We start from the raw sequence: 23734 nt of genomic DNA, 5'->3' as shown, positions 1-23734 counted from the left end.
ATTTAGGCATTTTTAGTGGTAAAATTAGTGATTATTTTGGCATTTTATGCTGGCCAATGTGATGCCATTTATGGCATTCTTTGGGGCTATTTATTTAGGCGTCTCCTCGACACTCTGTTATTTATCACTTCCAGATCCAATGTATGCCCTATGGAGAGGGGGAGCGGGTGTAATGCCCACGTAGCTAGTGACTCATTCTTGTACGTGACTGTCTCATGTTTGGTATATGGATTCCATTTCCTGAGCACATCTCTGAGTTTTCCTTTGTAGTGTTCTTGTGTTTTCTCTTTGCTTTCTCTTTTGTCTTGTGTTCAGTAGTTTATTTCAGCACTCTTTCACGCTTCCCTTGTTGCATCCACTTGTGACATGGTATCGGATTTCAGGACTTCGCTCTTGCTGTTGTTTTCTGCTGATTATAGGTCTCCTACTACTAATTCTTGATTTCCCTTGCTTGTTGCCCTCTTTCCGGCTTGGTGACACTTGTTTGCTGCAAATCATGCTGTTTCCAGCTTCTATAGTGTGCGTTTACTGCATTAATTGCTCCTTCTGCCTGTGTTCGATCTCCAATAGTCTACATTTTAATGCCTTTTTGGTCTGCATTTTGACTATTGTCAGCTAGGGGACCATATTTTCAGATTCTGTTGCTGTAATTTTCACCTTCTGGCTGTGTTTGATCAGATTTTGTCCTTTTACAGCAGTTATTTAGTGGTCAGCTTGTCCTGTACTGTGTGTGAATTCCCATCAATGTAGTTTGTGTTGTGCTTTGGTTGTACTCTCTCTCTCTCTCTCTCTCTCCTCTTCTTTCCTTTATTTTCTATTTCTATCCTCTTGAGACGGCTCCTCCTTGCTATTCTATTGATGACAAATTACATGGCCTTGATTACCTAGCATGGAGTGCTGTTATGAAAACATGGGTTGTGCAAAAGTGGTTATCATATGTTGTTTCTAGATCTTTTGAGCGTCTTGAGCCCTCCACTCCTCTTCTAGCTGATTTCAACGAGGACAACTATGATGAAGTTGTGATCGCATGGGATAATGATGACGCCTGTGCCTATTAGATTCCTATCCATTGATCTCAATGTGGAACAATAGTCTCCCACTCCTATCTATATTGATAGTCAATGCTATGGTAGTTGCTTTAAACAAATACTCGTCTATAGCTAACAGGCAATCCCATGACAAAGCATAGGCTAATAAAAGAACTCAGTAGGGTTATGGTAACTTAGAGACAATGAACATTGAACATGAATAATGAACGATGAATGAATACAATGCTGAATGCAGCAAACATTCTATGCAAGGCGAATACTAAACCGTGAACTCTAGGACCAAGGTAGAGAGTATGAGCTAGAGAGTGTGTTGTACTTGATGGATCCTGAAATGTAGCAAACAACATCCAAATGTGATCAGCAGCTGCAAACACAGTTCTAAAGAGTCTGCATCAAGGTGAACACGACAAGAGCACCTCGAATAGTGGGCAGCAGGCTGAAGGGCAGTTGTTGTAATCTGAAAAATAGCAGTAGAGGATGTCTTGACATGCTGGTGACAGCAGTAAGGCTGCACACACATGCTGAAACAGTGTTTAGCAGCAAAACACAGGCATGATATCACTCTCAGGCTGGAGATGAAGGCTGAAAACTGCTGCGTGATGGCTGAGATCTCGTTGCCAGCTGAAAACGTAGGCCTAGAGGGCTGATTGCTGATGCCAGATGGCTAATGGTGGCCTGGATGCAAGTGCTTGGTTGTAGACAGCAACTCAAATTGAGATGTCCTTTGAAAACGGGGTGTGGATAGCAGAGATATTGCACCAACAAATCACAAAACAAGATAGCTTGAGTGGTGGGCAGCTGGGCTATTTATAGATGAGTGAATCCTACCAAATTAGGGTTTGGCTTATGGGACATAGACACTCTCTAGGAACACACACATTTTAATGAGACTTTGGTAATAATTGAGTTTTTGGGCTGTAATAAAGAGCTAGTAAGTTTATAATGCATTTTTTAGCTCAACACCTCTTCTCAAGCCCAAAACTAGAACCAGGATTGCCAAGATAGCTCAAGCCCATTCAAAGTAGCTAGGGTATCAGCAGGGGTTATCTTACAAAGGGAGCCCAAAGGGTGACCCCAGAGAGGTTGAGGTATCGGACAAAGGGTGTTCGTCGTCGGTTGCCGAGTGGCCTACTAGGACTTGCAACTTGCAAAGACAGGCGGATGGAATCACTTTGAACCTTTTTACTTTTTGAGCAATGGTTTGCGTCCTATTAAGCAATTGTGCCCTTGGGAAAAATGAGAAAGGATGGTTAGATCCAATGCAACATAAAACAGACAAGCTATCCCAATCACTCGTGGGTGTTAGTGAAGAAGAAAAATATGGACAATATATGTAGAGACAGATGTGGCCTAGGGAGATTGCCATGAATATGGTGGATCTAGAGTTGACCACTCTCTAATCGAAATGAGAATTACTGTGCACAAATGCATATTTACAAGAATAGAATGCCAATGCATGGGGTAATGCAATAGGTCATGCTCATGCAAAATGCTATGGAATGGTGCCCAAGCACGCAATCATACAAAGTACAATAATAATAATGTCTTTCAAGTAATCAAAGTCTTATAAACACCAAGACAAGAAGATCACCCCCTCTCACCATTGGATGGTGGAAGGAGAAGTGAGCACCACCTCTCTACCCAAGATATCGATGTAAATGGGGAAAGAGGAAGCACCCAAAGAAGAGGGAACTGTATGCCCAATTGAGAACTTGTGAAATGAATGGCCTCCAAGGTCGCCTCAAGGAAGGCATGAATTCGCCCTCGGCAGGGGAATACTCCATGTTGGTTTAGAGAGGAAAGCCCCATCAAGGAATGGCAACCAAGAAGTGCCAAACAATCTTGCTCTTTGCTCCGATCAACCAGTTGGTCTTGTAAGGGTTAGTGTCAACATGCAAAAGATAAGTTAGGAGCAAAAATACCACGTAAGACCATAAAACAAGCATACTTCAACTTCAATGAAAAGTGCTTGTAACTACAGTGTGTTGGGTTTTGAGATGGTTCCATTACCAAAATGTGGCCACGCTAAAGATGTAGGAAAAAGGCTAGAGTGTGCCCTATAAGAATCAAGTAATATATACGTGGGAGATGTGCAAGATCTATGGCTAGTGTTGTTTGTTGACTTTTGAACTAATAGAAAGCTCCATGATCCGTTGGATTGGAGGATCTTGAGGGAAAGTGGACTCATTTACTTTGTTGCGCACTTGATGTAGAGGGCAACTAAGAAATAGACGAGGACTCATCAAATCTATAATTAAGGGAGACAAGGAGTGTATGAGGACCGAAATCCATAGTAGTTGCATTGTTGGACCAATTAAATAACCCCTTAGATGAAACAATGGTCGATGGTCCTATCGACATGTGAGTAGCGGGTCTACCTTGTTGTGGTGAAGGATGACCCCCTCTCAGTTGTGTGGAGGTGGGGCTGAAGGGCCCTTGCTTGATGTGCTTGAGCTCCTAGGTGGGGAAGAGGGTCGAACTTTTGACGTGAACTACGCTTAGTCTTTGAGTGACACTTGTCAAAGTGGCTTCCTTTTGGAAATGTTGATAATACCTATTCTTTTTGAGACATTTTTCCAACTAGGTTTTAATCTTGGAAAGGAGCCACTTTTCTTCTCACTACTTGACTTAATCTTGGTCCACCACCTTGCTTCTCCTTCTGGGAAGTCAAGGCCCTCATTGAATATTGAGGTTTCTTTTATGAAATTGATTGAACAGGCGAGCATAACACACTAGCTAACACTTAAACTCATAGAAGGCAAGTAAATGGGGTTGTGAGATGACTCGTTGGATGAAATTGAAGTATCTTTATGGTAATTTGTTCATGAACAAAGTGACTTGATGATTGGCTAACTTAGGTAAGCTGGTGTGGCGAATTTAGCGAGCAATCATTTATACTCAACCAACTTGATAGTTAAATCATCCCTCTAAGTGATTTTGAATTCTTGGAGGTCATGGTGAAGGTTGATTTACTAGGTATGATTGCAAGCCGCATAGTAGTTGACGAGATGTGCCCAATGCTCAGAGGCAAGGTCAAAGTGTTGGAGTTGAATGATGGAAATGAAGATGAGACACTAACATTAGATTGGCTATGAGATGCAAAACTCAAAGAAGGAAAGGTGGAAGAAGTACTTGATTGTTTCTTATATCCACCTCTACGTGTGTTCACATATAGAAATCGGGCCTTTTCAAGACTTATTCGATAGTCTACAAATTGGGATCTATCTTCCTCATAACCTATCCCAAAATCTTGCATGGATGTAGAAGAAAAAGAAGAAGGGTCATAAGTAGAAACTTGTGTATCTTACACTAGAGTGGATGTATTAGGTTGAAAGAATTGTCTTCAAGGATGAAACATACTTTGGGTCGCTTTCTCCAATAGGGGTCCCATCCCTAGTGGAGGCTCCAACAATCCTCCAACATCTTCAAACTTATGTGAAACATCTAAAAGGAAAAGATCATGTTTACCTACAATGGCTTGCTAGGCACGATACATGAGAATTGGGTTGTACTTAGCCCACGAAATCTTCAATGGTTGTAGACTCCATGATAGGCAGAGGTCTCTCTAGTATTAGAACCTCACTAGGCAAGTTGTGAAGCCCACTCTTGCTCAATTCTTGACGTAGGATGTATTGGAGATTAGAGTGGTGTGGAAGTTTTCGAAGTCACCTTAGTGGTGTGGAAGTGTTCAAAGTCATCTTCTCTCTGATAGTTCCTATTTTTGACAAGCTTTCTAATCGAGGGCCTAGGTTTCTTCAGAGAGTACCTAGCTCTTGCCTACAGATAACAAATGACAAAACACAGACTGATACAAGAACTCAGTAGGGTTAGGGTAACTCAAAGCCAATGAATACTGAAGATGAATAATGAATGATGAATAAATACCACGCTCAATGCAACAAACGCACTATGCAAGGTGAATATTGAACCCCAAACTCTCGTTTCTTTATGACTGAGGCAAAGATATGAGCTGGAGAGTGTGTTGTGCTCTGATGGATCCTGAAATGCAGCAGATGGCCTCCGAATGTGATCAATAGCATCTGCAAACACAGATTTGGAGAGTTTGGATCAGCCGAGCACAACATGAGCAGCTTGGACAGTGGGCAGCAGGTTGGTGACTGACAGAATAAACAGGGCGGGTGCTGTAATCTGAAAATGCAGTAGTAGAGGATGTCCTGACAGACTGGTGACAGCAGTAAGGCTGCAAATGGAGGCTGAAACAGTGTACATCAGCAAAACAGAGGCAATAGATCACTCTTAGGCTGGAGATGAAGGCTGAAAACAGCTGCCTGATGGCTGAAAAGTAGTTGCCAGCTGAAAATGCAGGCTTGGAGGGCTGATTGCGGACACCAGATGGCAGACGGTGGGATGGAAGCAGGCACTTGGCTGTAGACAGCAACTCGAACTGAGATGTCCTCTGAAAATGTGGTGTGGACAGCAGCAAAGATAGTGCGTCAACAAATTGCAAAACAAGATGCATGTCTATTTGTAGATGAGTGGATTCTCCCAAATCAGGTTTGGCTTATGGGACATGGACACTCTAGAAATGCACACAGTTTAATGAAACTTTGGTAATAATTGAGTTTTTTGGGCTGTAATAAAGAGTTAATCAGTTTTTTAGGCCATTCACAAGGTTTAAGACTTCCTAACATTTGGAGATTATTTGCCATTCCTTGTATATGTTCACATCATTCACTTCAAGGGGTTTGTTGTACTTCTTGTGTTCCTCCATTGTTCTGGTGTAAACACTCCCTTATCCATGGACCCTTTTTACCTTCTAGGTGAAGGGTTTTTTTGCCAGTGAACACCACTTTTGGTATGATACTATTGTAGCTTAACAATTGTACTTTCATTCTATCATTCTCACATTAGTGGATGTGACCTTCCAACAATCTCTCCTCTTAATGTTTACTATTCACTTTGTTTGTGTGTGTATGCAAGTAAGCAATCTCTCTTCTATCTTGTTGTTCATTGTGTGTGCATGATCAATCGAGCATTGACCCAACACCGTCACAAGTATGACACTCTCTCAGAGCTATTGTCTCAACTCACCTTATTCCCGGTCTTCGAGACAAAGGTTTGAGGCTCCACATTGTATTATTACATCTTTATATTCATTCATTCTCATGGATCATTCTATAGATTGCATTCCTCATGTTGTTATATTCTATGTTTCTCTATGTTTTTCCTAGTATTTTGCTATAGACACAACTTGCATGCCTAGGCACATGAGTCTCATCCTAGGGGCAGTCAACATTGACATCTTGCCACCAAGATCATGAGTTAGATCACCTCCCTCAACCAGCATGGTGATTGCCATAGTGAGAAGGATTGAATTCTCCAAAAGATGATGCCATAGTTCTGTGGACAACAAAGAGAGACTTGAGAGAGAGAGAGAGAGAGAGAGAGAGAGAGAGAGAGAGCCTCTATACTTTTACGAAAAAAAAAGAGAGCCTCTATACTAATGATGTGAAATTCTCTCTTATCAGTTGCATTGAATCAGATTTGTAGTCCTTGGGATGGTAGGGTGTAGCAATATCTTTGTGGCAATGTCACTAGGCATTTAGGATATCCCTTGGGTGTTGATGTTTAGTCAAAGCACTTGCTTGAATGGATTTCACATAAATTGGAGGCTAAGTTTGTTCATTGGAAATCTCAAGCTTGGCCATTCCATGTTTGTCTAAAAGTGACACAGACTATCATGCTACCCGTGCTTGCTTATTTTTAGGCACTTCTACCTTGGACTACCACTACCTTGAATTATCTTACTAGGCATGACTTATACATGTAAGTATTTCTTGCATTTCTTGGAGCCATATTTGCACCTTGAAAAGCAGGGGCGGTGGGGCTATTTTGAATGTTGAGACTCATATGGTGGCTCTTTGTTGGTCTCTTTTTCGCGCCATGTGCACTAATCATCACCCTTGGTCTTTATTGTTTGTTTTTTCCTAGAGAATTAGGGACTTGTGCATGGTAATACCAGCATTTAGGGCTTGTGATAGCACATCCTTAATATGATTCCAATTTCGTGACATCTTCCTCTTTTTTGGTGACTCATTTGGTATGCTCACGGAAGTTAGTTCATCAGAAGGTGCATTGGCACCAAGCAAAGGATCGCTTGGCTTCTAACTCTTTTCAGATGGAATTGTTGGCTATGTCAAAGCTGCTCTCTTTGGATGGAAAACGTGAGGACGCCAATATTTAATCGCATGGCACATGTGGGCTTGTCTTCTGTTTGCTGACCCCACTCTACTAAGGTGCAGTGTGTTGATGTCTTCCCACACAGCCAAGAGGCTTTTTCAGATCCCTTGTGGATATCGTGAGTTATGGAGCTATACTTTGATGGTATTGCAACATAGGCAACCCTTTCTGGCCCTTGATTTTGATTGTCCTTGGTAGGATTGGGATATTGTGGGTCGGTTCAATTACTTCAATCTTGAAAATGCCTCAGCTAATCAAGTGTATCATCTCATGATCAAAGATCATCATTGGAGGATCACCAAAGCCAATGTTGTTTGGAGCCTGTATAAATCTAAGGCTTAGTGGAAAATGATTGTGATAGAAGGTTGGCTAGAGAAGCCTCCTTTAAAATGTAAAGTCCCTCTTTGGAGAGTGCTAATTGGCGGACTTCCCCTTGCCTTGGCTCTTTTAAAGTGACAAATCCCAAACGGCAATTGTTTTTTTGTATTACCAATGTGGAATCCTCTCGTCTCATAGATTTATTTCCTGCCCTTTAGCTAGAAAAATATGGACCCTCCTGTGTGATATTTGGAGAGTTGTGGTTGGATTGTCGCTATGCCTCTTTGACTTGGCCTTTTCTAAGGCAAAATATCCCACTCCGACATAGCCACATATGAAGATATTGTTCTAGTTTCTTAGTTTTTGGGGCTGTCGGCACAACTGGGTCACCCAGAATGCATTCATTTTTTACTCAGCCTCTAGTATCTAGGGACATATTGCTAGGCTCAAGGGTTTTCTACCTTGGCAGCTAGATCTTGATAAGCATGCTGGCCTTCTTCCTAGGGAGGATTTGGTTCCTTGGCATGTGGCAATTTCTTTTGTTTCTTTGCTGTGACTTTTGTATTTCTTATGTGATTTGATATAATATAACTACTTATTATGAGAGAGAGAGAGAGAGAGAGAGAGAGAGAGAGAGAGAGAGAGATTAAACCTATTATGAATAAAAAGGAGCTATATTAACGTCTACAAAAGGCCAAATCGGTCTATAAGACCAAAATGCTACATCTAAAAAGTCAAGGAATTTCTGGAGTCCCAAAATAGCTGTCATCTATTGCTATGACTGACTAAATGGGAAATAAATAGTAAACAATACATAGTTGATGAGTACAAAATGATGTCTAGGCCAGATACAATGTGGAACTACTTAGAAGGCACTCTCATTACAAGATAACTCTCATGGGTCTATCTGGCATAGAGAGGTTGAAGCAGGGGGGTGAGGTGTAGTATCCTCTAGAAGTGCAGATGATGCCTCTTGTGAGGGCATGGATCAGTCGGGTGTGGGCAACGGGCTCTACATCTCTTTGTGGCTATGTCTAGGGTGGTCTCTCGTGGTAGGGCTGCTGGTCAGTCTGATGGGGGCTTTGTAGTGGAGGGAGTAGTGGATGCTCTATAGAACTTCACGAGTGTGCATTGATGTGTGGCTCTATTTCTAAGTCACAGTTCCCTACAAGAGCACTTCCAAAACTATATGTGATACTCTAGTCAAGAGTTCCCTTCAAGTATTTTAGCACTAGCATCCCTGCTTTCCAATGACTTTCCCATGGTTGCAGCATGACACCTTGCGATGAGTATGACCTATTGATAGTTCCCACTTTTTGATGGCAAGTCAGAATATGGAGAATATGGAGGATATGGAACAGGCTTTTGCTGCTCGGAGTTTGGAAATGGACATGGAAGAAGATACCGTAGACGCAGACATGGTGTCTAGTACTGGCAAGCTGGCTTCATCTCCCTCTACTGTTCAACCATCGGTTAGACATACCAAGCATCTGCATTTGCTCTCAAGGCCTTAGGTGTGGGTGATTCTCCTCTTCGTTCATATGTTTAGGTGGCCTCTCCTTCACAGGATTTGCAAGAATCTAACCGGGAATAGTTGTTGGAGTCTGTGAATTCTCTTTTGGAGGAATATGTTGAGCGTAGCCACCGAGCTATTCCTGTCTACGTGGAGGAAGAGATCCTGGACATACACATTCATGCTTAAAGAGGTTCTTTGCTATTTTCTTGCTTTCCAGGAGCGGGGTGTTATCCTCTTCTTCACTGGTCATATTTCCATGCTTACTAGGATTTGTTAATGGCTGACATGTATCCTTCAGATCGATTGTGCAGAAGAGATCTTCACAGGTCCCCATGGATTCTATGAGGTTATACTTTTTTCACCTTCAACACAGGATCTTCTTCTCAACAAGTAACCCCTTTTCTTTTATAAGTAGTCAGTGCATATTGTCTCGTGGCATCCAATGGTCGATTTCCAATGCTTTTAAGCAAGCATGTCCCGTATGGGTGGTGTTGAGCTAAAACATGCTTTATAGCTGATTAGCATTTTTAAACAGCCCCAAAATACGCTTAATTAATGACAAACACAAATTTGATGTACGGTTAGAGAGAGTTTGAGTGGTCCCCCAAAACCCTAAATTTTTGGGGCACGCTTCAACATCTATAAATAGACAGGTTGCCCACCATTTAGGCTTATCCTTTTGTGTAGGTTTCTCACTCTACCGTGCAGATTTCAGCCATCAGCCACCTACCATCTGCTATCTAGCCATCATGGATTGCAGCCCACCACTATCCAGCCCTAGATGGCCTGTTTTCAGCCATCCCCTTGCTGTTTGGAGGTCTCCATCTGCTGTGTCATCATAGCATCTGATTAGCCTACGTTTTCAGCATTTGGTTTTAGGCGATAGACTATTGCCATCTCTCCTACTAGGCGACTATTGCAATACTTGCGTTTTTGCTGTCTAGCAGGCCATCTACATCAGCAAACACTTCTTGTGTTGTCACCTCAGTTCCTTGACACTCTGGTGATTAGCATTCGGTGTTTCCCACACTTCAACACTCTGACTGGTGGTCACAACACTTGGGATCTATCTCCGACGGATGTCGCCCTTTGACATTGCATTGCTTTGCCGTTGGGCATTCTGTACACTCTTACATTAATTTACAACATTCATTCACTTCAGAGTTTATTCTTTGTGTCTTTGTCTGTGTGTTTGTGTTTTGCATTTTTGCGTTTTGCGTTTTGCATTTAGGGTTTGAGTTTTGCTTGCCTTTGTCTGAGTCTTTTTTGTGTTTCAGTCTTTGTTGTACATGTTGTGTTTCCTCAGTGCAAATCCTAGCATATCTTCACATGGTATCAAAGCCGACGCTCTTCTAAAGAGTATCTTGCGGTGATTGTGGAGGCTAGTCTTTATGAGAGACTCACACGTGACTCGATTCTAACTTATAATATCTCGGGCACCTTTTTCTTTGGATCATATGACACTGTATCAAGCTTCTCCATCATTGGAGGTTGTGAGAAGGCATTATGGTCTTGAGGAGAAGGTAGACACACCTTCACCTTTACCATATTCTTCTTCTTGTTTTGGTAATCTTACAGATGAAGAGTCTGAGGAGTACTTGTGTATCACGTATAGTTTAGTTTACGCTCCAACGAGTGCTACTACTCCATCCGGACCAATTGGTGAGATTAGCCGTCTCTCTGATCTTGGAGGAACCACGACATTTGGCATGTCTGGTGATCCATCTCCTTTATCTTAGCTAGGCCTTATGTTAGGTTCGTATAATCCTTTTGAGTTGTATGAGCCAAAATCCTCTTTTGTTTCTCCTTTTGGTGTATAGGAGCCGGATGGTTTTCAATATGATAACTTTAATAAAGGAGGCTCTCAAAGCAAATACCCTTCATTAGGTATGTCTCTACTATCTGTTTCATTTGAGCAAGTACACTTCTCAACACCCTCCCATTCCACCACTATCTTCTGGACATTCTGATCTATTCGCATCTTCATTCCAAAATCTTGGATTACATTCCACTTCTACTCAAAGCACACTAGGAGTTGGATCTTCCACCTCTACTCCTAATACTTTCTCTTTCTCCATCCCACCATCTATCTACCCTCCATTCACTCCATCTCTTGGTGTATTGTTAGGGGGAATGCCACCCTTTAACACGGTACCTTCCACCTATTTCCACTTTACCACATTCTTCCACTTTGGGACGGCTTAGATGGGTATCCCCCCTCACTACCCTATGGACACTCACAAACCCCCACATGACCTTTTAGATGCAAGGATATCCATCCTCTGCTTATGGATAGTCGTCACATATCCCTTGGGTCACTTCTACGCAGGAATTTCCATCCACTGCTTGACGTGTCCCTATCCCTCTACCATGGGCTCCATAGGTGGTTACCATGTCTATACCTAGTTTGCCCTTGCCTACATTTGGTTTTGCTATGCACACTTCTTGTATGCATGGAGGGTACTTTGGGATTACTTTCCAAGTGTACTCCACTCCATCTCTCTATCCTCCCTATCCACCCTACCCCCATTACACACCTTCTCCATCTCTTAGGACTACCATTCCTATTGCAATGTCCAAGAATGTCTTCACGGATAAGACTCGTTTTAATGGGTCGAATTTTACCACTTGGTTAAACTTCTTGCAACAAGTGCTCGAATCTTAGGGACTTTGGAACCTTGTTGTTGGTATCGACGGACCCTTGATTAGCTCACATTGATCACATCTGTCAAAGGAGAGCTTGCAATGCTACAACCAATGTTGAGTTAATACAGGGGTTGCTTCCTGAGTTCCATTCTCAATTACAACATTTTTCCCTCGCATTTGAATGTTGAAGTCATCTCATTGACTGCTATGTAGCTTGTGATCGCACTTGACATATCAATCTTGATTTTGAGGTTTAGGAATTTCCACTAATGAAGGGGATGATTTGAAAGTCAAGTTGACCGAATATTGGCGGTTACTTTGCCGAGTTTGCTACTATTGGCTTTTCAAAGTCAGACGACGATTAGGTCACGTTCTTCTTAAACAAGTTGCTCGATAAATACTTCCATTTTGTCTAGCACATTTTTTCACTACCTAGATTGCCGACCTTCTATGAGTTGGAGTGTTAGTTCTTGTGTTACGCAAGGCTGCATGATAAGTCCACAAGACGTCCTCCACATATATCTATTCAGAGGGGTGAGGGTTGGTTGCCTCTTCTTCGGAGGAAAAACCAACAGTGGCAAGAACTCGCAAGATGCAAAGGTAATTAGAAAAAAGGGTGACACCACTTCCTTCGAATGAAACAAAGAAACGCGACCCCTTTTACAGCATATTCCCAAGAGAATAGATTTTGCACACACTGCCAGAGGTTAGGCCATATGGATGAGGAGTGTTGCACCAATGCCCAAGGTCTTCCTTCTAGAAAATCACAATAGACTATTGCGACTGCCTCCACTTCGGTTGGCCAATCCAATGGGGCTACGCCTCTCCTTGCTGTGCCATCCACTCCATTTGTCCCAATGGCTATTGGATATGTGGCAAGCTAACAGCCTCAATAGCCTATCTCCTTTATTACTCCTAAAGGATTGGCTGATTGGTCTGCTAGTGACTCACCTATTGCACTTTATGTATCCATTTTTAGGACATCCAGTGCACCTTCTAGGACCATTTCTTCACCTCGCCATACATGATGGTGGCCATACACTTAGCCTTTTTCTTTTTGGACTTCCATTGCATACTTACATACTCATTGCATTGCACTTAGCTTTGCTTTCTTTTATTTTCAGTTTTGCTTTTTGGAGCATCTCACTGCTCACATCTGTGCTTGCAGATTTTGATCTCTTTTGCAAGGTTTTGTGTTTTAGTGTAGGGCTAACATGTAGACTTGCACCAGTCCTTTTTGAGTTGGGGACATGAGATATGCGCCTTTCCTTTTTTTTTTTTTTTTGGGTATTACTCAAAAAAACTGATTACAACGGAGTGCTCATGCTCGACAGACTAGCTGGAGCCGATGAAAGTCACAAAAAAATCATGTATATAAGCCTCTCAAGGCGGTCTGGGGGGGATCGGGGCAAGAAACCATGGAGGGGGGTGTATCCCCATATGGGGCTGCCTACTTGCATCACAAAAAACAGGTCCTGGCCGCTCCAAGTGCGCATGAAATGACATCGAAGCTCCTGATGAGCCTTGGACTTGCCCTGCACCTGATCCCATCGGCCGCGGAGGGAGTGGATGATGGAGGTCGGAAGCTCTACTAAGGTCACCTGTATTGAAAGTCTCTTCGCCGAAAGCCTCTTGACACCGCGCTTTCTAGATATGCCACCTAGTAAGACTCCCTTCGATCTCCCATACCTCAGAGGGGTCTGTTGTGGGCTGCAATACCTGGCGGATGGGTAGAGTCTCCAAACCGGTCACTGTGCACGACCCTTCCTCGATAATGAATATTGTGTCATACATTCCAGTCTCATATAGAAGGTGACGGCCCTGGCTAACTGCCTGCCAGCAGAAAGCTCCCCATGAGATACATCCAAGGATGGGTGCTATATAGCGAAGGATGCGGCATGCTCCTTCCCACACGAGCTGCGCCGCCTCACACGACCAAAGGCAGTGCTTTGGGGTTTTCAAAGGCTGCTGTGTGTAGCGCTTACAACCACCCTCCTTCTGCATCTCGGCAAGCCAACTTCCCACCGCCAAGCCTCCATGTGCGACCAGCCATAAGAAACACGATACCCTCCTCGGCCTCCAGCTATCCCATTGGCGGCGCCAGAAGGTCCGTCGGAAAAGCTCCGTGATGATGTGCTCCGTCCAGTGCCTGCTACGTGGCGACGCCCAATCCATATCCTCCTGCATGAGTACGTGTCTGCCAATTCTGGCTGTGTACTCCAAGAACCTTGGTGGCTTCTTGGCAACTGCAGTGGCCGGCCATGGCCACTCTCCGGGATCCCATTCCAACTCATCAAGTGGCCTGCCCTCCTAGATTCGGAGGCGCTGCTTGCTGAGCTCCGTCTAGAAGACAAAAGGGTCCAGCCGCCATGTCTTTCCCTATAGGCCAATCACCCGGATCCTCCATGAAAGGACAGCTATCCCCTCATCCTTCTACCCTATGTCAAGAGCCAAACGCCCCCCCTCCTGTACGGTGAAGAAAGTCCTAGGTGGAGCACCACCCACTCTACTTACTACGTATAGGGGGATGTGTACTGGTGAAAACCTAGTGGCCCATACCTCCCCGGGCTCTATCGGCTCTTGTATTGGGGGAGCAAGCCACTCCTGAGGTATTGCTGCGTCTATCTCCCTTCTCCTCAACTCCACTTCTCTCTGGTAGCCTGATACTTGCTGTAGCACCTCCTCATCCACCATCCTGTACACCTTCTGCCATGTCCTGATGGTACGAGCCGGGCCAGCCTTCCAACCAGCCCATTGGATATGGGGGTGCTCGCCAATGTGTGCCCCTTTCCGATCTCCGACCTGGGGGTTCCAGACCACCGATTGACGGTGGTCTATCTCTTCCTGGCAGGTTGGGGGGCTCTGGATTAGGGCCTTACGGAGGCCCTGCCACACGCGGAGCAAGCTGCATAGGCGATGGAAGGCCATCAGTAAGGGATCCTTCGCCACCTCCCAGTACGTAGTGTAAGGCCATCCTCTCACAGGCATTTTTGCCCGTCCTATGTGTGGAAAGCCTCCTCTAGTTACTTCTTTGTGAAGGGGGCTAGGAGGGAGCATCCCATCTCCTCTATGACGAGGGACGAGACGTGATCCTAGACCTGCTCTCTGCAATGCTGTCCTCTAGCTGAGGTTGTCTCTTGCTAGAAAAGACGTCTGTAATAGTCGGTGGCAATCTCCATCACCTCGTTTGGGCTAGAGCGAATCCTCCCATATTGATCCCGAAGGCTGCATATCTGCTCTCCTGAGGTGAGGGGCTGGTTTGTCTGAATGAACTCCCTGCACATCGTGTCCCCCTTCTGTGCCCAAAAGGTTGTTGAGGTGCAGAATGAGAACTCTGAGCGCTTGTCCTCTAAGCCAGCGATGGCTGCTTGTGCGTGCACCTCCTGTGCATGGAGGATGGGATCCCCTGGTGTCTCATGTAGTAATCTCTGCGTAGCTACTAGGTCTCGTTGGAGTGCTCTCTCCTCTCAGCACTGCTGCCTGGCTTATAGGGCTATCTCTTGGCAGATATTGCTCAACGTGGCTAGGACCTATGCAACCTTCTCAGCGATTTGGTCCCTCCTACTCCCTCCCTCGTCCAAATCTGCTCAATCTGTCACTTCACCTCCTCTCTCTTGTAGATTGAGTCAGGGATCCGACAAGATCGTGTATCTAGGGAAGATGCTGGGGGATCAAGTGTTAGGAGGACCGGGCAGTGATCGGACAGAGTGGTGCCAGCCAATTGCCCTATCTGACCTCCGTGAGAGCATCACCACACTCCCACATAGAACCTATCCAACCGCTCTTACAGGGCTCCGCCTAGCCACCTATATCCCCACGAGAAGTCCAACCACCTTTTCCTCGTGTGGAATGCTGGGTCTCTTCAAGCATCGCGAGCTCTTACTGCTAGTAGGAAGACCTCCCATACCTCCTGCTCCTCCCTAGCCATGCCTTGGTAGTTTCTGCCTTTACCCTGCTGGTCCTCTAAAGCCTCCAGGTTGTTGAAGTCTCCTTCAACAATCCAGGAGTCCACCTCTGGGAGTCCTGCTGCAACCTCCACCTAGAACCTGCTGCGTGCCTTGACCTCAGTGGGAGCATAGATATTGAGAACTTCGATGCACAAGTCCCCAATATCCAACGTGGCCCATAGAACCCTTCTTGCCACAATCGCCCCATGATCCCGTACGCAGGCGGTAAGGCTCGGGCCAATGGAGGTGCATACGCCTCCACTCTTGTCGTGGGCACCGATGGCGTATTCCCAGTAGGTGTATGACCTGCCTGGGAGAACCTTCCCTACTCGATGGACCTGGGCAGGGGTGAGTTTGTGCTCCTACAAAAGCAAGATGTCTATCCGTTCCACAAGGGCCGGCTGCAACTTCTGCCAAACAATCAACTTCTTGGAACCATGTGCCCCACTGTAGTGGAGACTATTCACATTCCAAGATGCTAGGTGCAAGCTCATGGGGAAACTTGTGATTGATTGAATAGGCATCTGTTCGGTGTGGAAGCTGAGATGAGGATGAAGAACTATGGGGCATACAAGTACGCTTTGCCGCAAGCCTGGACGGCGAACTCCAATCTCCCATGGTGGCCCTCGGGCGGACCATGGGGGTGATAGATGCACCAGGTGGTACTACCAATGCATCTATTAGCCATGCTGAGAGTTGTGACTCTGTACACTGGGTAGAGGTAGTGGGAACTCTCCACGCTCTGCAACTCTCAGGTAAGACCACGGGCCACTGCGGAAGAACTCTTGTGGTAATAGTTGTGCCCATCTCCGGAAGGTGTGGGCGACAGGGGCAGATGAGCTGGTGGCTGTGTGTGGGGGGGGGGGGGGGGGCAGGACTGCTGATACGAGGAGGATGTAGGTGTGTGTGGCTCATCATCGTGTGGGAGGGGGGGGGTGGGTCGGGGGGGATCACCTGTACCGAGTGTGGATTAGGGGGGTTTCTTGGCAAGGGAGGTGGTGGGGGGGAAGAGGAACGAGGGATGGTGGAGTGTTCAGAGGCGCATGACGAGTGTGGGGGAGGGCTAGTGACCCTGGAAGGAGGGGGGGGTTGTGAGCCAGGGTCGGTGGGGGATCCATGGGAGGTGGAGGGGGAGGGATGGGTGTGGGGGCTGTGGGATCTTAGGTGAGGTAGGGTTGTGAGCCAGGGTCGGTGGGGGATCCATGGGAGGTGGAGGGGGAGGGATGGGTGTGGGGGCTGTGGGATCTTAGGTGAGGTAGTCTGTGGCATGGGTGGTGGATGTGGGGGGTTGCGGTCCTGCTGGGTGGGGCGGGCAGGGGGGGGAGGCTGTGGAGTGCTTTGCCGGGGGGTGTCGCTCGCCCTCCTGATCCTTGTTGACGAGGCTGTGTCTGAGGAGCTAGTCACGGCACCCCCTGCCGTCTCCCTCTTTGTCGTCTTTGGACCCGTGTGAAGCTGTCAGTGTTCACCTGCGGGCTTGTTGGCGGAGTCGCCTTGGCTCCAAAACGCTTGCAATCTGCTGCATGATGCCCAAAGTTGTGGCAACGCAAACACTGCCTTGGTTGCCCCGTCACAATGACTTGCTGCCTAAAGGAGTGACCTCCTGCCTCAATCTTTAGGAACTTGGGTATACTCTTTGTGTCTTTCACTGCCACTCGTACCTTTTGGACTCATGCAGCTGTCACTGCATCTGCGAAGGAGGCAAGTTTGAAGATGGTGTATTGGAGACATTGGCAACGAAGGCCCATGCCCATGCCACAAAATCTCTTCATACTTCTTGATCCTTTGTGATATGGCCCGTTTAGCTCAGGCATGCCCTTTGTTCTCTTGTCTTTGTATCTGCTAAATCTGTTGTGCATGGTTTATACATGATGGCCTAGAGTTACTCTGCAACTTGTAATCTTGTACTTTTTTTTCTTCAATTTATATAAATTACCCATTGAGAGAGAGAGAGAGAGAGAGAGAGAGAGAGAGAGAGAGAGAGAGAGAGAGAGAGAGCTGGGCTGTTGATGGGAGGGGCATCCAGGAGTGAAAAAGATCGCTTGATAGGACATTTAAAATGTCCTTATCTGGCCATCCCTAACAGCCAAGTGTACATCTGAAACGGGAGATGCCTGCCCCCTTGTGAGGGACCCTTTAGGGAATGTCTCATTTTGACATGATGTGTTTCACCCGTTTTTGGAGGTAGGGATGATGTTTTAGTGTCCTGGAGGCCTGCAATAGTTGCACCCTGTGACTGCTTATTTTGAATGAGGCATGGAAAGAAACTTAGAAACTGGATGCTAGAAACTATAAGGGTCTGTTCATACCAATGGAGTAGAATCATATTTGATGAACAAGGAGGGGTAGGTGGAACTTGTGTAATGGACAAAATAGATGAAGGGGAGTATGAAAGCTTGGAGGAGGAATAAGTGTGGAGTGGCCATGCTCAAGCCTCAGCTTAGTGCCACAGGTTTTTGCCAAAAAAAAAGAGGGGGACTTCTTGCCTTGTGAGAATGGGAAAGTAGAGGGCTCAAGATTAGCTGCCTTTGAAGGATGCTTGCGAAAGCATACATTTTGATTGATGACAATGGTCCATGACCCTAAAGCTGAATATATTTCTCTTGTACATGGTATCCAACTTCTCTCTCTTCACATGTGGCATATGACATATATACCACATAAAGGTACATGAGATGCAAACGGCCGTATACCTTGTGAGGGCCCTCAAGTTTGATGTTGTCAACAAGGCTGAAATGTGGCTGCAGTCAGAAGATAGATGGCAATGGCAACAAGCTCTGCCCTGATTCAGCTGTCTCCCTTGTAGCATGTAGCTTGCCATTTCCATAATTTCCCAGCTCTTCCCCCCAACCACTCCATTGTGTTAAGGGGTGTAAGGAATGCGGAATTGGTGCTTTATGCCTCTGGAGTCTGTCCTGACTCCTAAGGAACACAGAATTGGTGCTTTATTCCTTTGCCCTTTTACAAATCCCAAACTTGCACGAAGAAAATGATCCCTTCTTATCATTGCAGATTCTTCTAACTCGTTTAGTCTCATCCTCAACTGAGGGTTGGTGTTACATAGAAACCTTTTTGAAACATGTGAAACATGGCTATACATAGATGTTTCGAACTTACAAAACTTGTATAATACATGCTTTTTTGAGAACTTTAAAACTTGACTTTGTCAAGGCAAAAACTTGAGCCCTTGAAGTGCTTAAAATCATGAAGAGGCTCGTTAACTTCTCATTTCCAAACTCTTAGCTACACTATACTAACCATTCTATATATTCCTCGTACATTTTGACATGTGGACCAAGAAAAGTCTTTTGACATGAATGAAGCCACATAGATCCAAAAGAACAAGGTCCAAATACTTGAGGCATGGAGGGTGGCCTCTAGGTTCTCTAGGAAATGCTTGCTGTTGCTCGCTTCCAAGCAAGCCTTGCATATGCTCTTACAATCCTTCGGTGAAGGTCTACCTATTACAATTAAGTGATAGTAAAGCAGGCTCCATGATGAAAAAGGAAGATGACTATACCTTTGATGCCAAAGCATGGAGATGTCGGATGCTGTTGCCACTATGGCAAGGTGGGAAAGCTGGTGTACACAGAATATATTTTAGAAGGCTTTAGAAGTATTAGAGGTTTATCAAAGCTGAGCCATGTCATGAACAGTCACAACCAAACAAGGTAGCCAATCCTTTCCCTTTAAGCATGTGCTCTGCCATTTCTCTCAACTTCTTCAATTGATGCTCAACTGTTGGTCCATGCTCTTCGCAGAAGTCATTTTGAAATTATCAGAATGAATCTGCTTCTATGCATGTATTTGTCATGCTCTCCATCAACTTATGCCACTCTCACTTATAACACACGAGCCCAACCTTGACGAGAACAGGCCCATATTACTTGTGTATGTTGGGAATTTGGGCATGATCTTTCTCTCTATATACATGAGGTTGTTTTTAATTGTCTCTGAGACTTGAGTTTACTGCACTCTGTTAACTAGTTTGGTTGCATCTTAGTTTTTGATTTAGTTTGGTAGTTACATATGGTGTACATTGCAGTACACAGCAGAAATACCTTAGTTTCTGAGGTAGATAATGCCTTCTGAGTGTAGAATTGATTTTCTAACGTCTACTTGCTTTTTGGAGAACTGTGTGCAGTCTTGTAAGTTTCATGTAGTCTTTTGAAGTTCCCTTACTGTTGTCCTGAGATTTAAACTGCTGAGGTTCTATTTGATTTTTGTGGTTTCTTTTTGGTTCTCCAGAAGTTGTCAACATTCATCGCTTTGACAACTTGACAATTGGCAGCATTGGTTTGATCATGGTCGGAGCTGTATTAGTTGCCTTTGGACTGATTTATTCGGCTGGGCGATCTTCTCGCAGGCAGTTTGTTAAGCGCAGGATTTTACGTTCTCAGTGGTATGGTAATTCTGGCCCACAATATTGGGGACACAGAAATTTCCAGATGAGAATATCTGAGTTTCCTAAATATCCTATTCTAGAAGTCGATGGTGATAAGAAGATACTCCGGTTCCCTGTGCATACAGGTGAATTGCCCACTGCTAGTGCTGCAAGAGGCAGTTGGCAGTACACTCCAGGATCTAAATACAGACCATCTGTTGGAAGGAATTTCAGGGTTTCATCTAGGAGGGGCCAATATGGTGGTAACCAACTGAAGAAAGATGTGGAGTCAGTGTTTGCCACTAATGAAGATGCTCTGTCCATGTCCAAGAAAACTGGGACAACAGACTATAGACCTTCATCTGATCCACACAATAGTGATGAGAAACCACTGGTTTCATTTGAGGATAAAATGTCCTCTATGGAGCCCACTTCTAGCACAATGCAGTCATTTACAAGTGGAAGGCATTTCAGACGAATAAATTCAAGTCATTTACTTTCTCATATGCAGGAGTCAGATGAGAGGCCCCGGAGACCATCATTTACAAAGTTAAGTGGGCATAGCCATTGGCATGAAGAAGATGAGGTAACATGGAATCCATTAGCAAGGTAGTTTTACCAAATCTGCTCATGAATGCATCTTATGGATAAACTTGTATTGTTTACAGTTGGATCTGGATAGACGCATTAAAAAACTGTATCAAACAATTCAAGCTGTAGAACAGCATCGCCGAACTGCTATGCTGGCACTTGCTGAAGAAAAGCAACGGAGTTTAGATCTAGAAAAAGAAATGATGAAACAAGTAAGAGGATTTTTTAAATGCCGAATTTGGCATTCTGTAACATCAAGACTCCTCTTATCAGTCACAGTATGATTTGATGCTAAACATTGTTGACCCTGTGCATCAGAGGGAAGCAGCAGCTGCACTTGGAGAGGAAGTCAGATTGTTGAAGGTGAGCCAAATTTATCTAAGCCAGTGATTTACCTTTAAAGCTATCATACATAGCAGCAGAAGTATCCCATATTCGACTGTGATTGTGACACACTTTTTGGTTGTTATTGCAATAGGAGTCTCACGATTCTTTATTAATGTCCCTGCAAAAGAAATATAGCTCACCAGCAGCTGTCCGAGCAGCAGCAGATTTGGTTTATCAGGATTTGGCAGTTGGTGATTCCATCAAGAAGGATCTGAAATCACCCAAGGGATAGAGTGACATAGCAAGATGAAAAGTCTTGTTGTAACATAATCAGAGTGGGAAACTAATGCATATGGCAAATTCAACACAATTGTTGTATTTAAGACAAGAGGGGCAGCAGTATGCAATAGGAGGGGGCAACAAAGGTTTATGCCCCGTCATTTCTTCATAATGTCTGTGTTATGTTATTGCACAGATACATGCTATTATACATGTGAAAGCTTAAATGTTTTTACGGTGTATAATAGCATCATGTTGAATTTTTCCAGTTTGACATGTGATATTCTAAATGCTGCAGAAGATGGGAGAGAATCACAGGTACGAATCAGGGGTATGCATTGTGACCATCTTAGGCTACCACTTGAAATATTGTGTTGATTATGGTCATTTGTCAAACAAGTGGTCAGGTTTTTTCTTGAGATTTTGCATGAAATGTGAAGGTGTGAAAAAGAAATGAAAGGTACGGAAGAAAAGGCCTATTGTCTATTTCAAAAGATAGGGAATCAATAGTGAACATTGGAGTAGGTGCAGTACAGTTGGATAGAACACGGTGGGCACATTGAGGTGGGTGCAGCGCACTTTCACGTGAGAAGCCTGTGACATATAGCGGGTTAGAAATGTGAAACAGTAATTGCACATTACATGTGCGTGTGCACACACTCTCTTTTGCCATAAAGGCCTCTGAAATCAAAGAATAGTTAGATGTATCAGAAACCATCTTAGCTAACACACAAAAGGTATAATCACCACTGGATAAAACCAATAGTCCCCAAAAAGTTGAAGAGTGTGACTGTAGGAAAGAGAACTTGTTGAAGCCCTTGGAACAATAAAAGTATTCTGCACCATCGTGTATACAAATAACGACCAAAACTCTGTCAACAACCATGGAGCAGTCACATTGTGGATAACAACCCCTATTGATATAATAGGAAGTTAGGTGTGACAATAAAAATCTCTAATGTGGCCAATATGACTATAAATTTTAGACCAAGAGTCAAAGAAGTATTTCTAGTGCACTAGATGTGCCAATGACAATCTATCTCAAGAAACAAATGAGAATGATGTGGTTGCAATGTGTGTCAATGTGGGGTAATCTTCCTAAGATTCATGTGTGAATAGTAATTCTTTGGGATGTCATGCAAATAAATTCTCATTGAGGCACAAGTGTTGCATAGCATTGGCCTCCTTTGTCTCATGCTCATCCCACTCATTCCATGGAGTGGACACCATTGTTTGGCCCAAGGCAATGGATATAACTTGTCTAGTAATTAGGCAAGAAAATAAAAGTGAGGTGTTGTGTCCACACATGTAATACTAAACATAGAATGGCCACCAGTAGTCTTGTGTTGTCGTGCCATGTCACTACTAGGGAGGCCTTTGACAATAACTCTCCATTTAAATCAAGTGTGATCAAATTGTAAACTTGTGATATTTGCATCTTTGAATAAGCTTCGAAACATGACTCAATAAAAGCTTTCACAATTCAACCCAAGGGTATTGCTCTTAAGTATATATCCTATAAGAGAGCTAATTGAAGAGCCATTGTGTGTTTCTAGACATCTACACAAGCAAACCTCGCCCACACATTTTGCAATAGTGATATAGTCTCAAGTTACTTAAGTTTGATTTAATTGATTTCCTTGATTCTTCCAAAGCAAAAATTGAATTGATTGCACAAATTCATCCAATGATTTTTGTGTCCAATGTAGCAATGGTAGGAAGGACATCATACTCACCATACCAATTTGTGTTACTTTAAGACAAACATACAATGGCCATCCTTGACATTTTTAGAGTACAATTCTATCATCAATATGATTTGTACCCAATGTGCTACATCCATCCCATAACTCAAATATTTAGTAATAATTCTTGTAGGAATCTTCCATTTGAAGTTAAAAAAATTCATTAGAGGGTAGTTCATAAGAGTTTATTTTTGCATATTAATATGCAATCATGATGCTAACCTAAACAAATCCCAAGCCATAGATCTAGTCATATTATTTTCTCAACCTTGAGAAACATGGAAGAGTCATTAGTCAATGATTGATGAACAAACTTTACACTACCCAAAATACCCCCATTGGAGGCAAGCATATTCAATAAATCAGACATGGGATGAGTGACCAAAGCAAGCAATGAAGGGTCGGGAGGGATGATCCTTGCCTCAAGAAATGAGAAAGAGCAATGTCTTCAAAGACTCACCCATTAGTATAATTTGTGCAATGCCATCATGATTGATATTGTTTATGACATTAGTCATCGGAGGGCTAAAAGACTTTAGTTCATAGAAAAGACTAATGGACATGATCATAAGTTTTTTCTATGTCAAGTTGGAATATGACCACTATGTCCAAGTGCTTGTGCATTATCAATCTCAAATTGAAAATTAAAGACATTGTGAGAATATATTTTGATCCTTGATAAAACCATATTATCGAGGATGAATCAATGTAGGGATTTTTAATGTAATTTATTA

At 44.0% G+C, this 23734-nt stretch overlaps 1 protein-coding gene across 1 annotated transcript in view; it reads left to right on the top strand.

The window, feature by feature from the left end:
* The window catches only part of LOC148040389 (uncharacterized), a 51992-nt gene extending 30268 nt beyond the window's left edge, over positions 1–21724 (top strand). Inside the window, exons 3-6 of the mRNA XM_087699085.1 lie at positions 19923–20644; positions 20727–20861; positions 20968–21012; positions 21128–21724. Coding sequence (XP_087555211.1) covers positions 19923–20644; positions 20727–20861; positions 20968–21012; positions 21128–21268 — 1043 coding nt within the window. The 3' untranslated portion in view covers positions 21269–21724. The remainder of the gene's footprint in view (positions 1–19922; positions 20645–20726; positions 20862–20967; positions 21013–21127) is intronic.
* Positions 21725–23734: the final 2010 nt, after the last annotated feature.

This window comes from Lygodium microphyllum, chromosome 2 (genome assembly GCF_053477565.2).
Source record: "Lygodium microphyllum isolate KBCC chromosome 2, Lygodium_microphyllum_v1.1.10, whole genome shotgun sequence".
Lineage (NCBI taxonomy): Eukaryota > Viridiplantae > Streptophyta > Polypodiopsida > Schizaeales > Lygodiaceae > Lygodium > Lygodium microphyllum.
The sequence above is the reverse complement of the archived record's forward strand: the minus strand, read 5'-3'. Positions and strand labels throughout refer to the sequence as shown.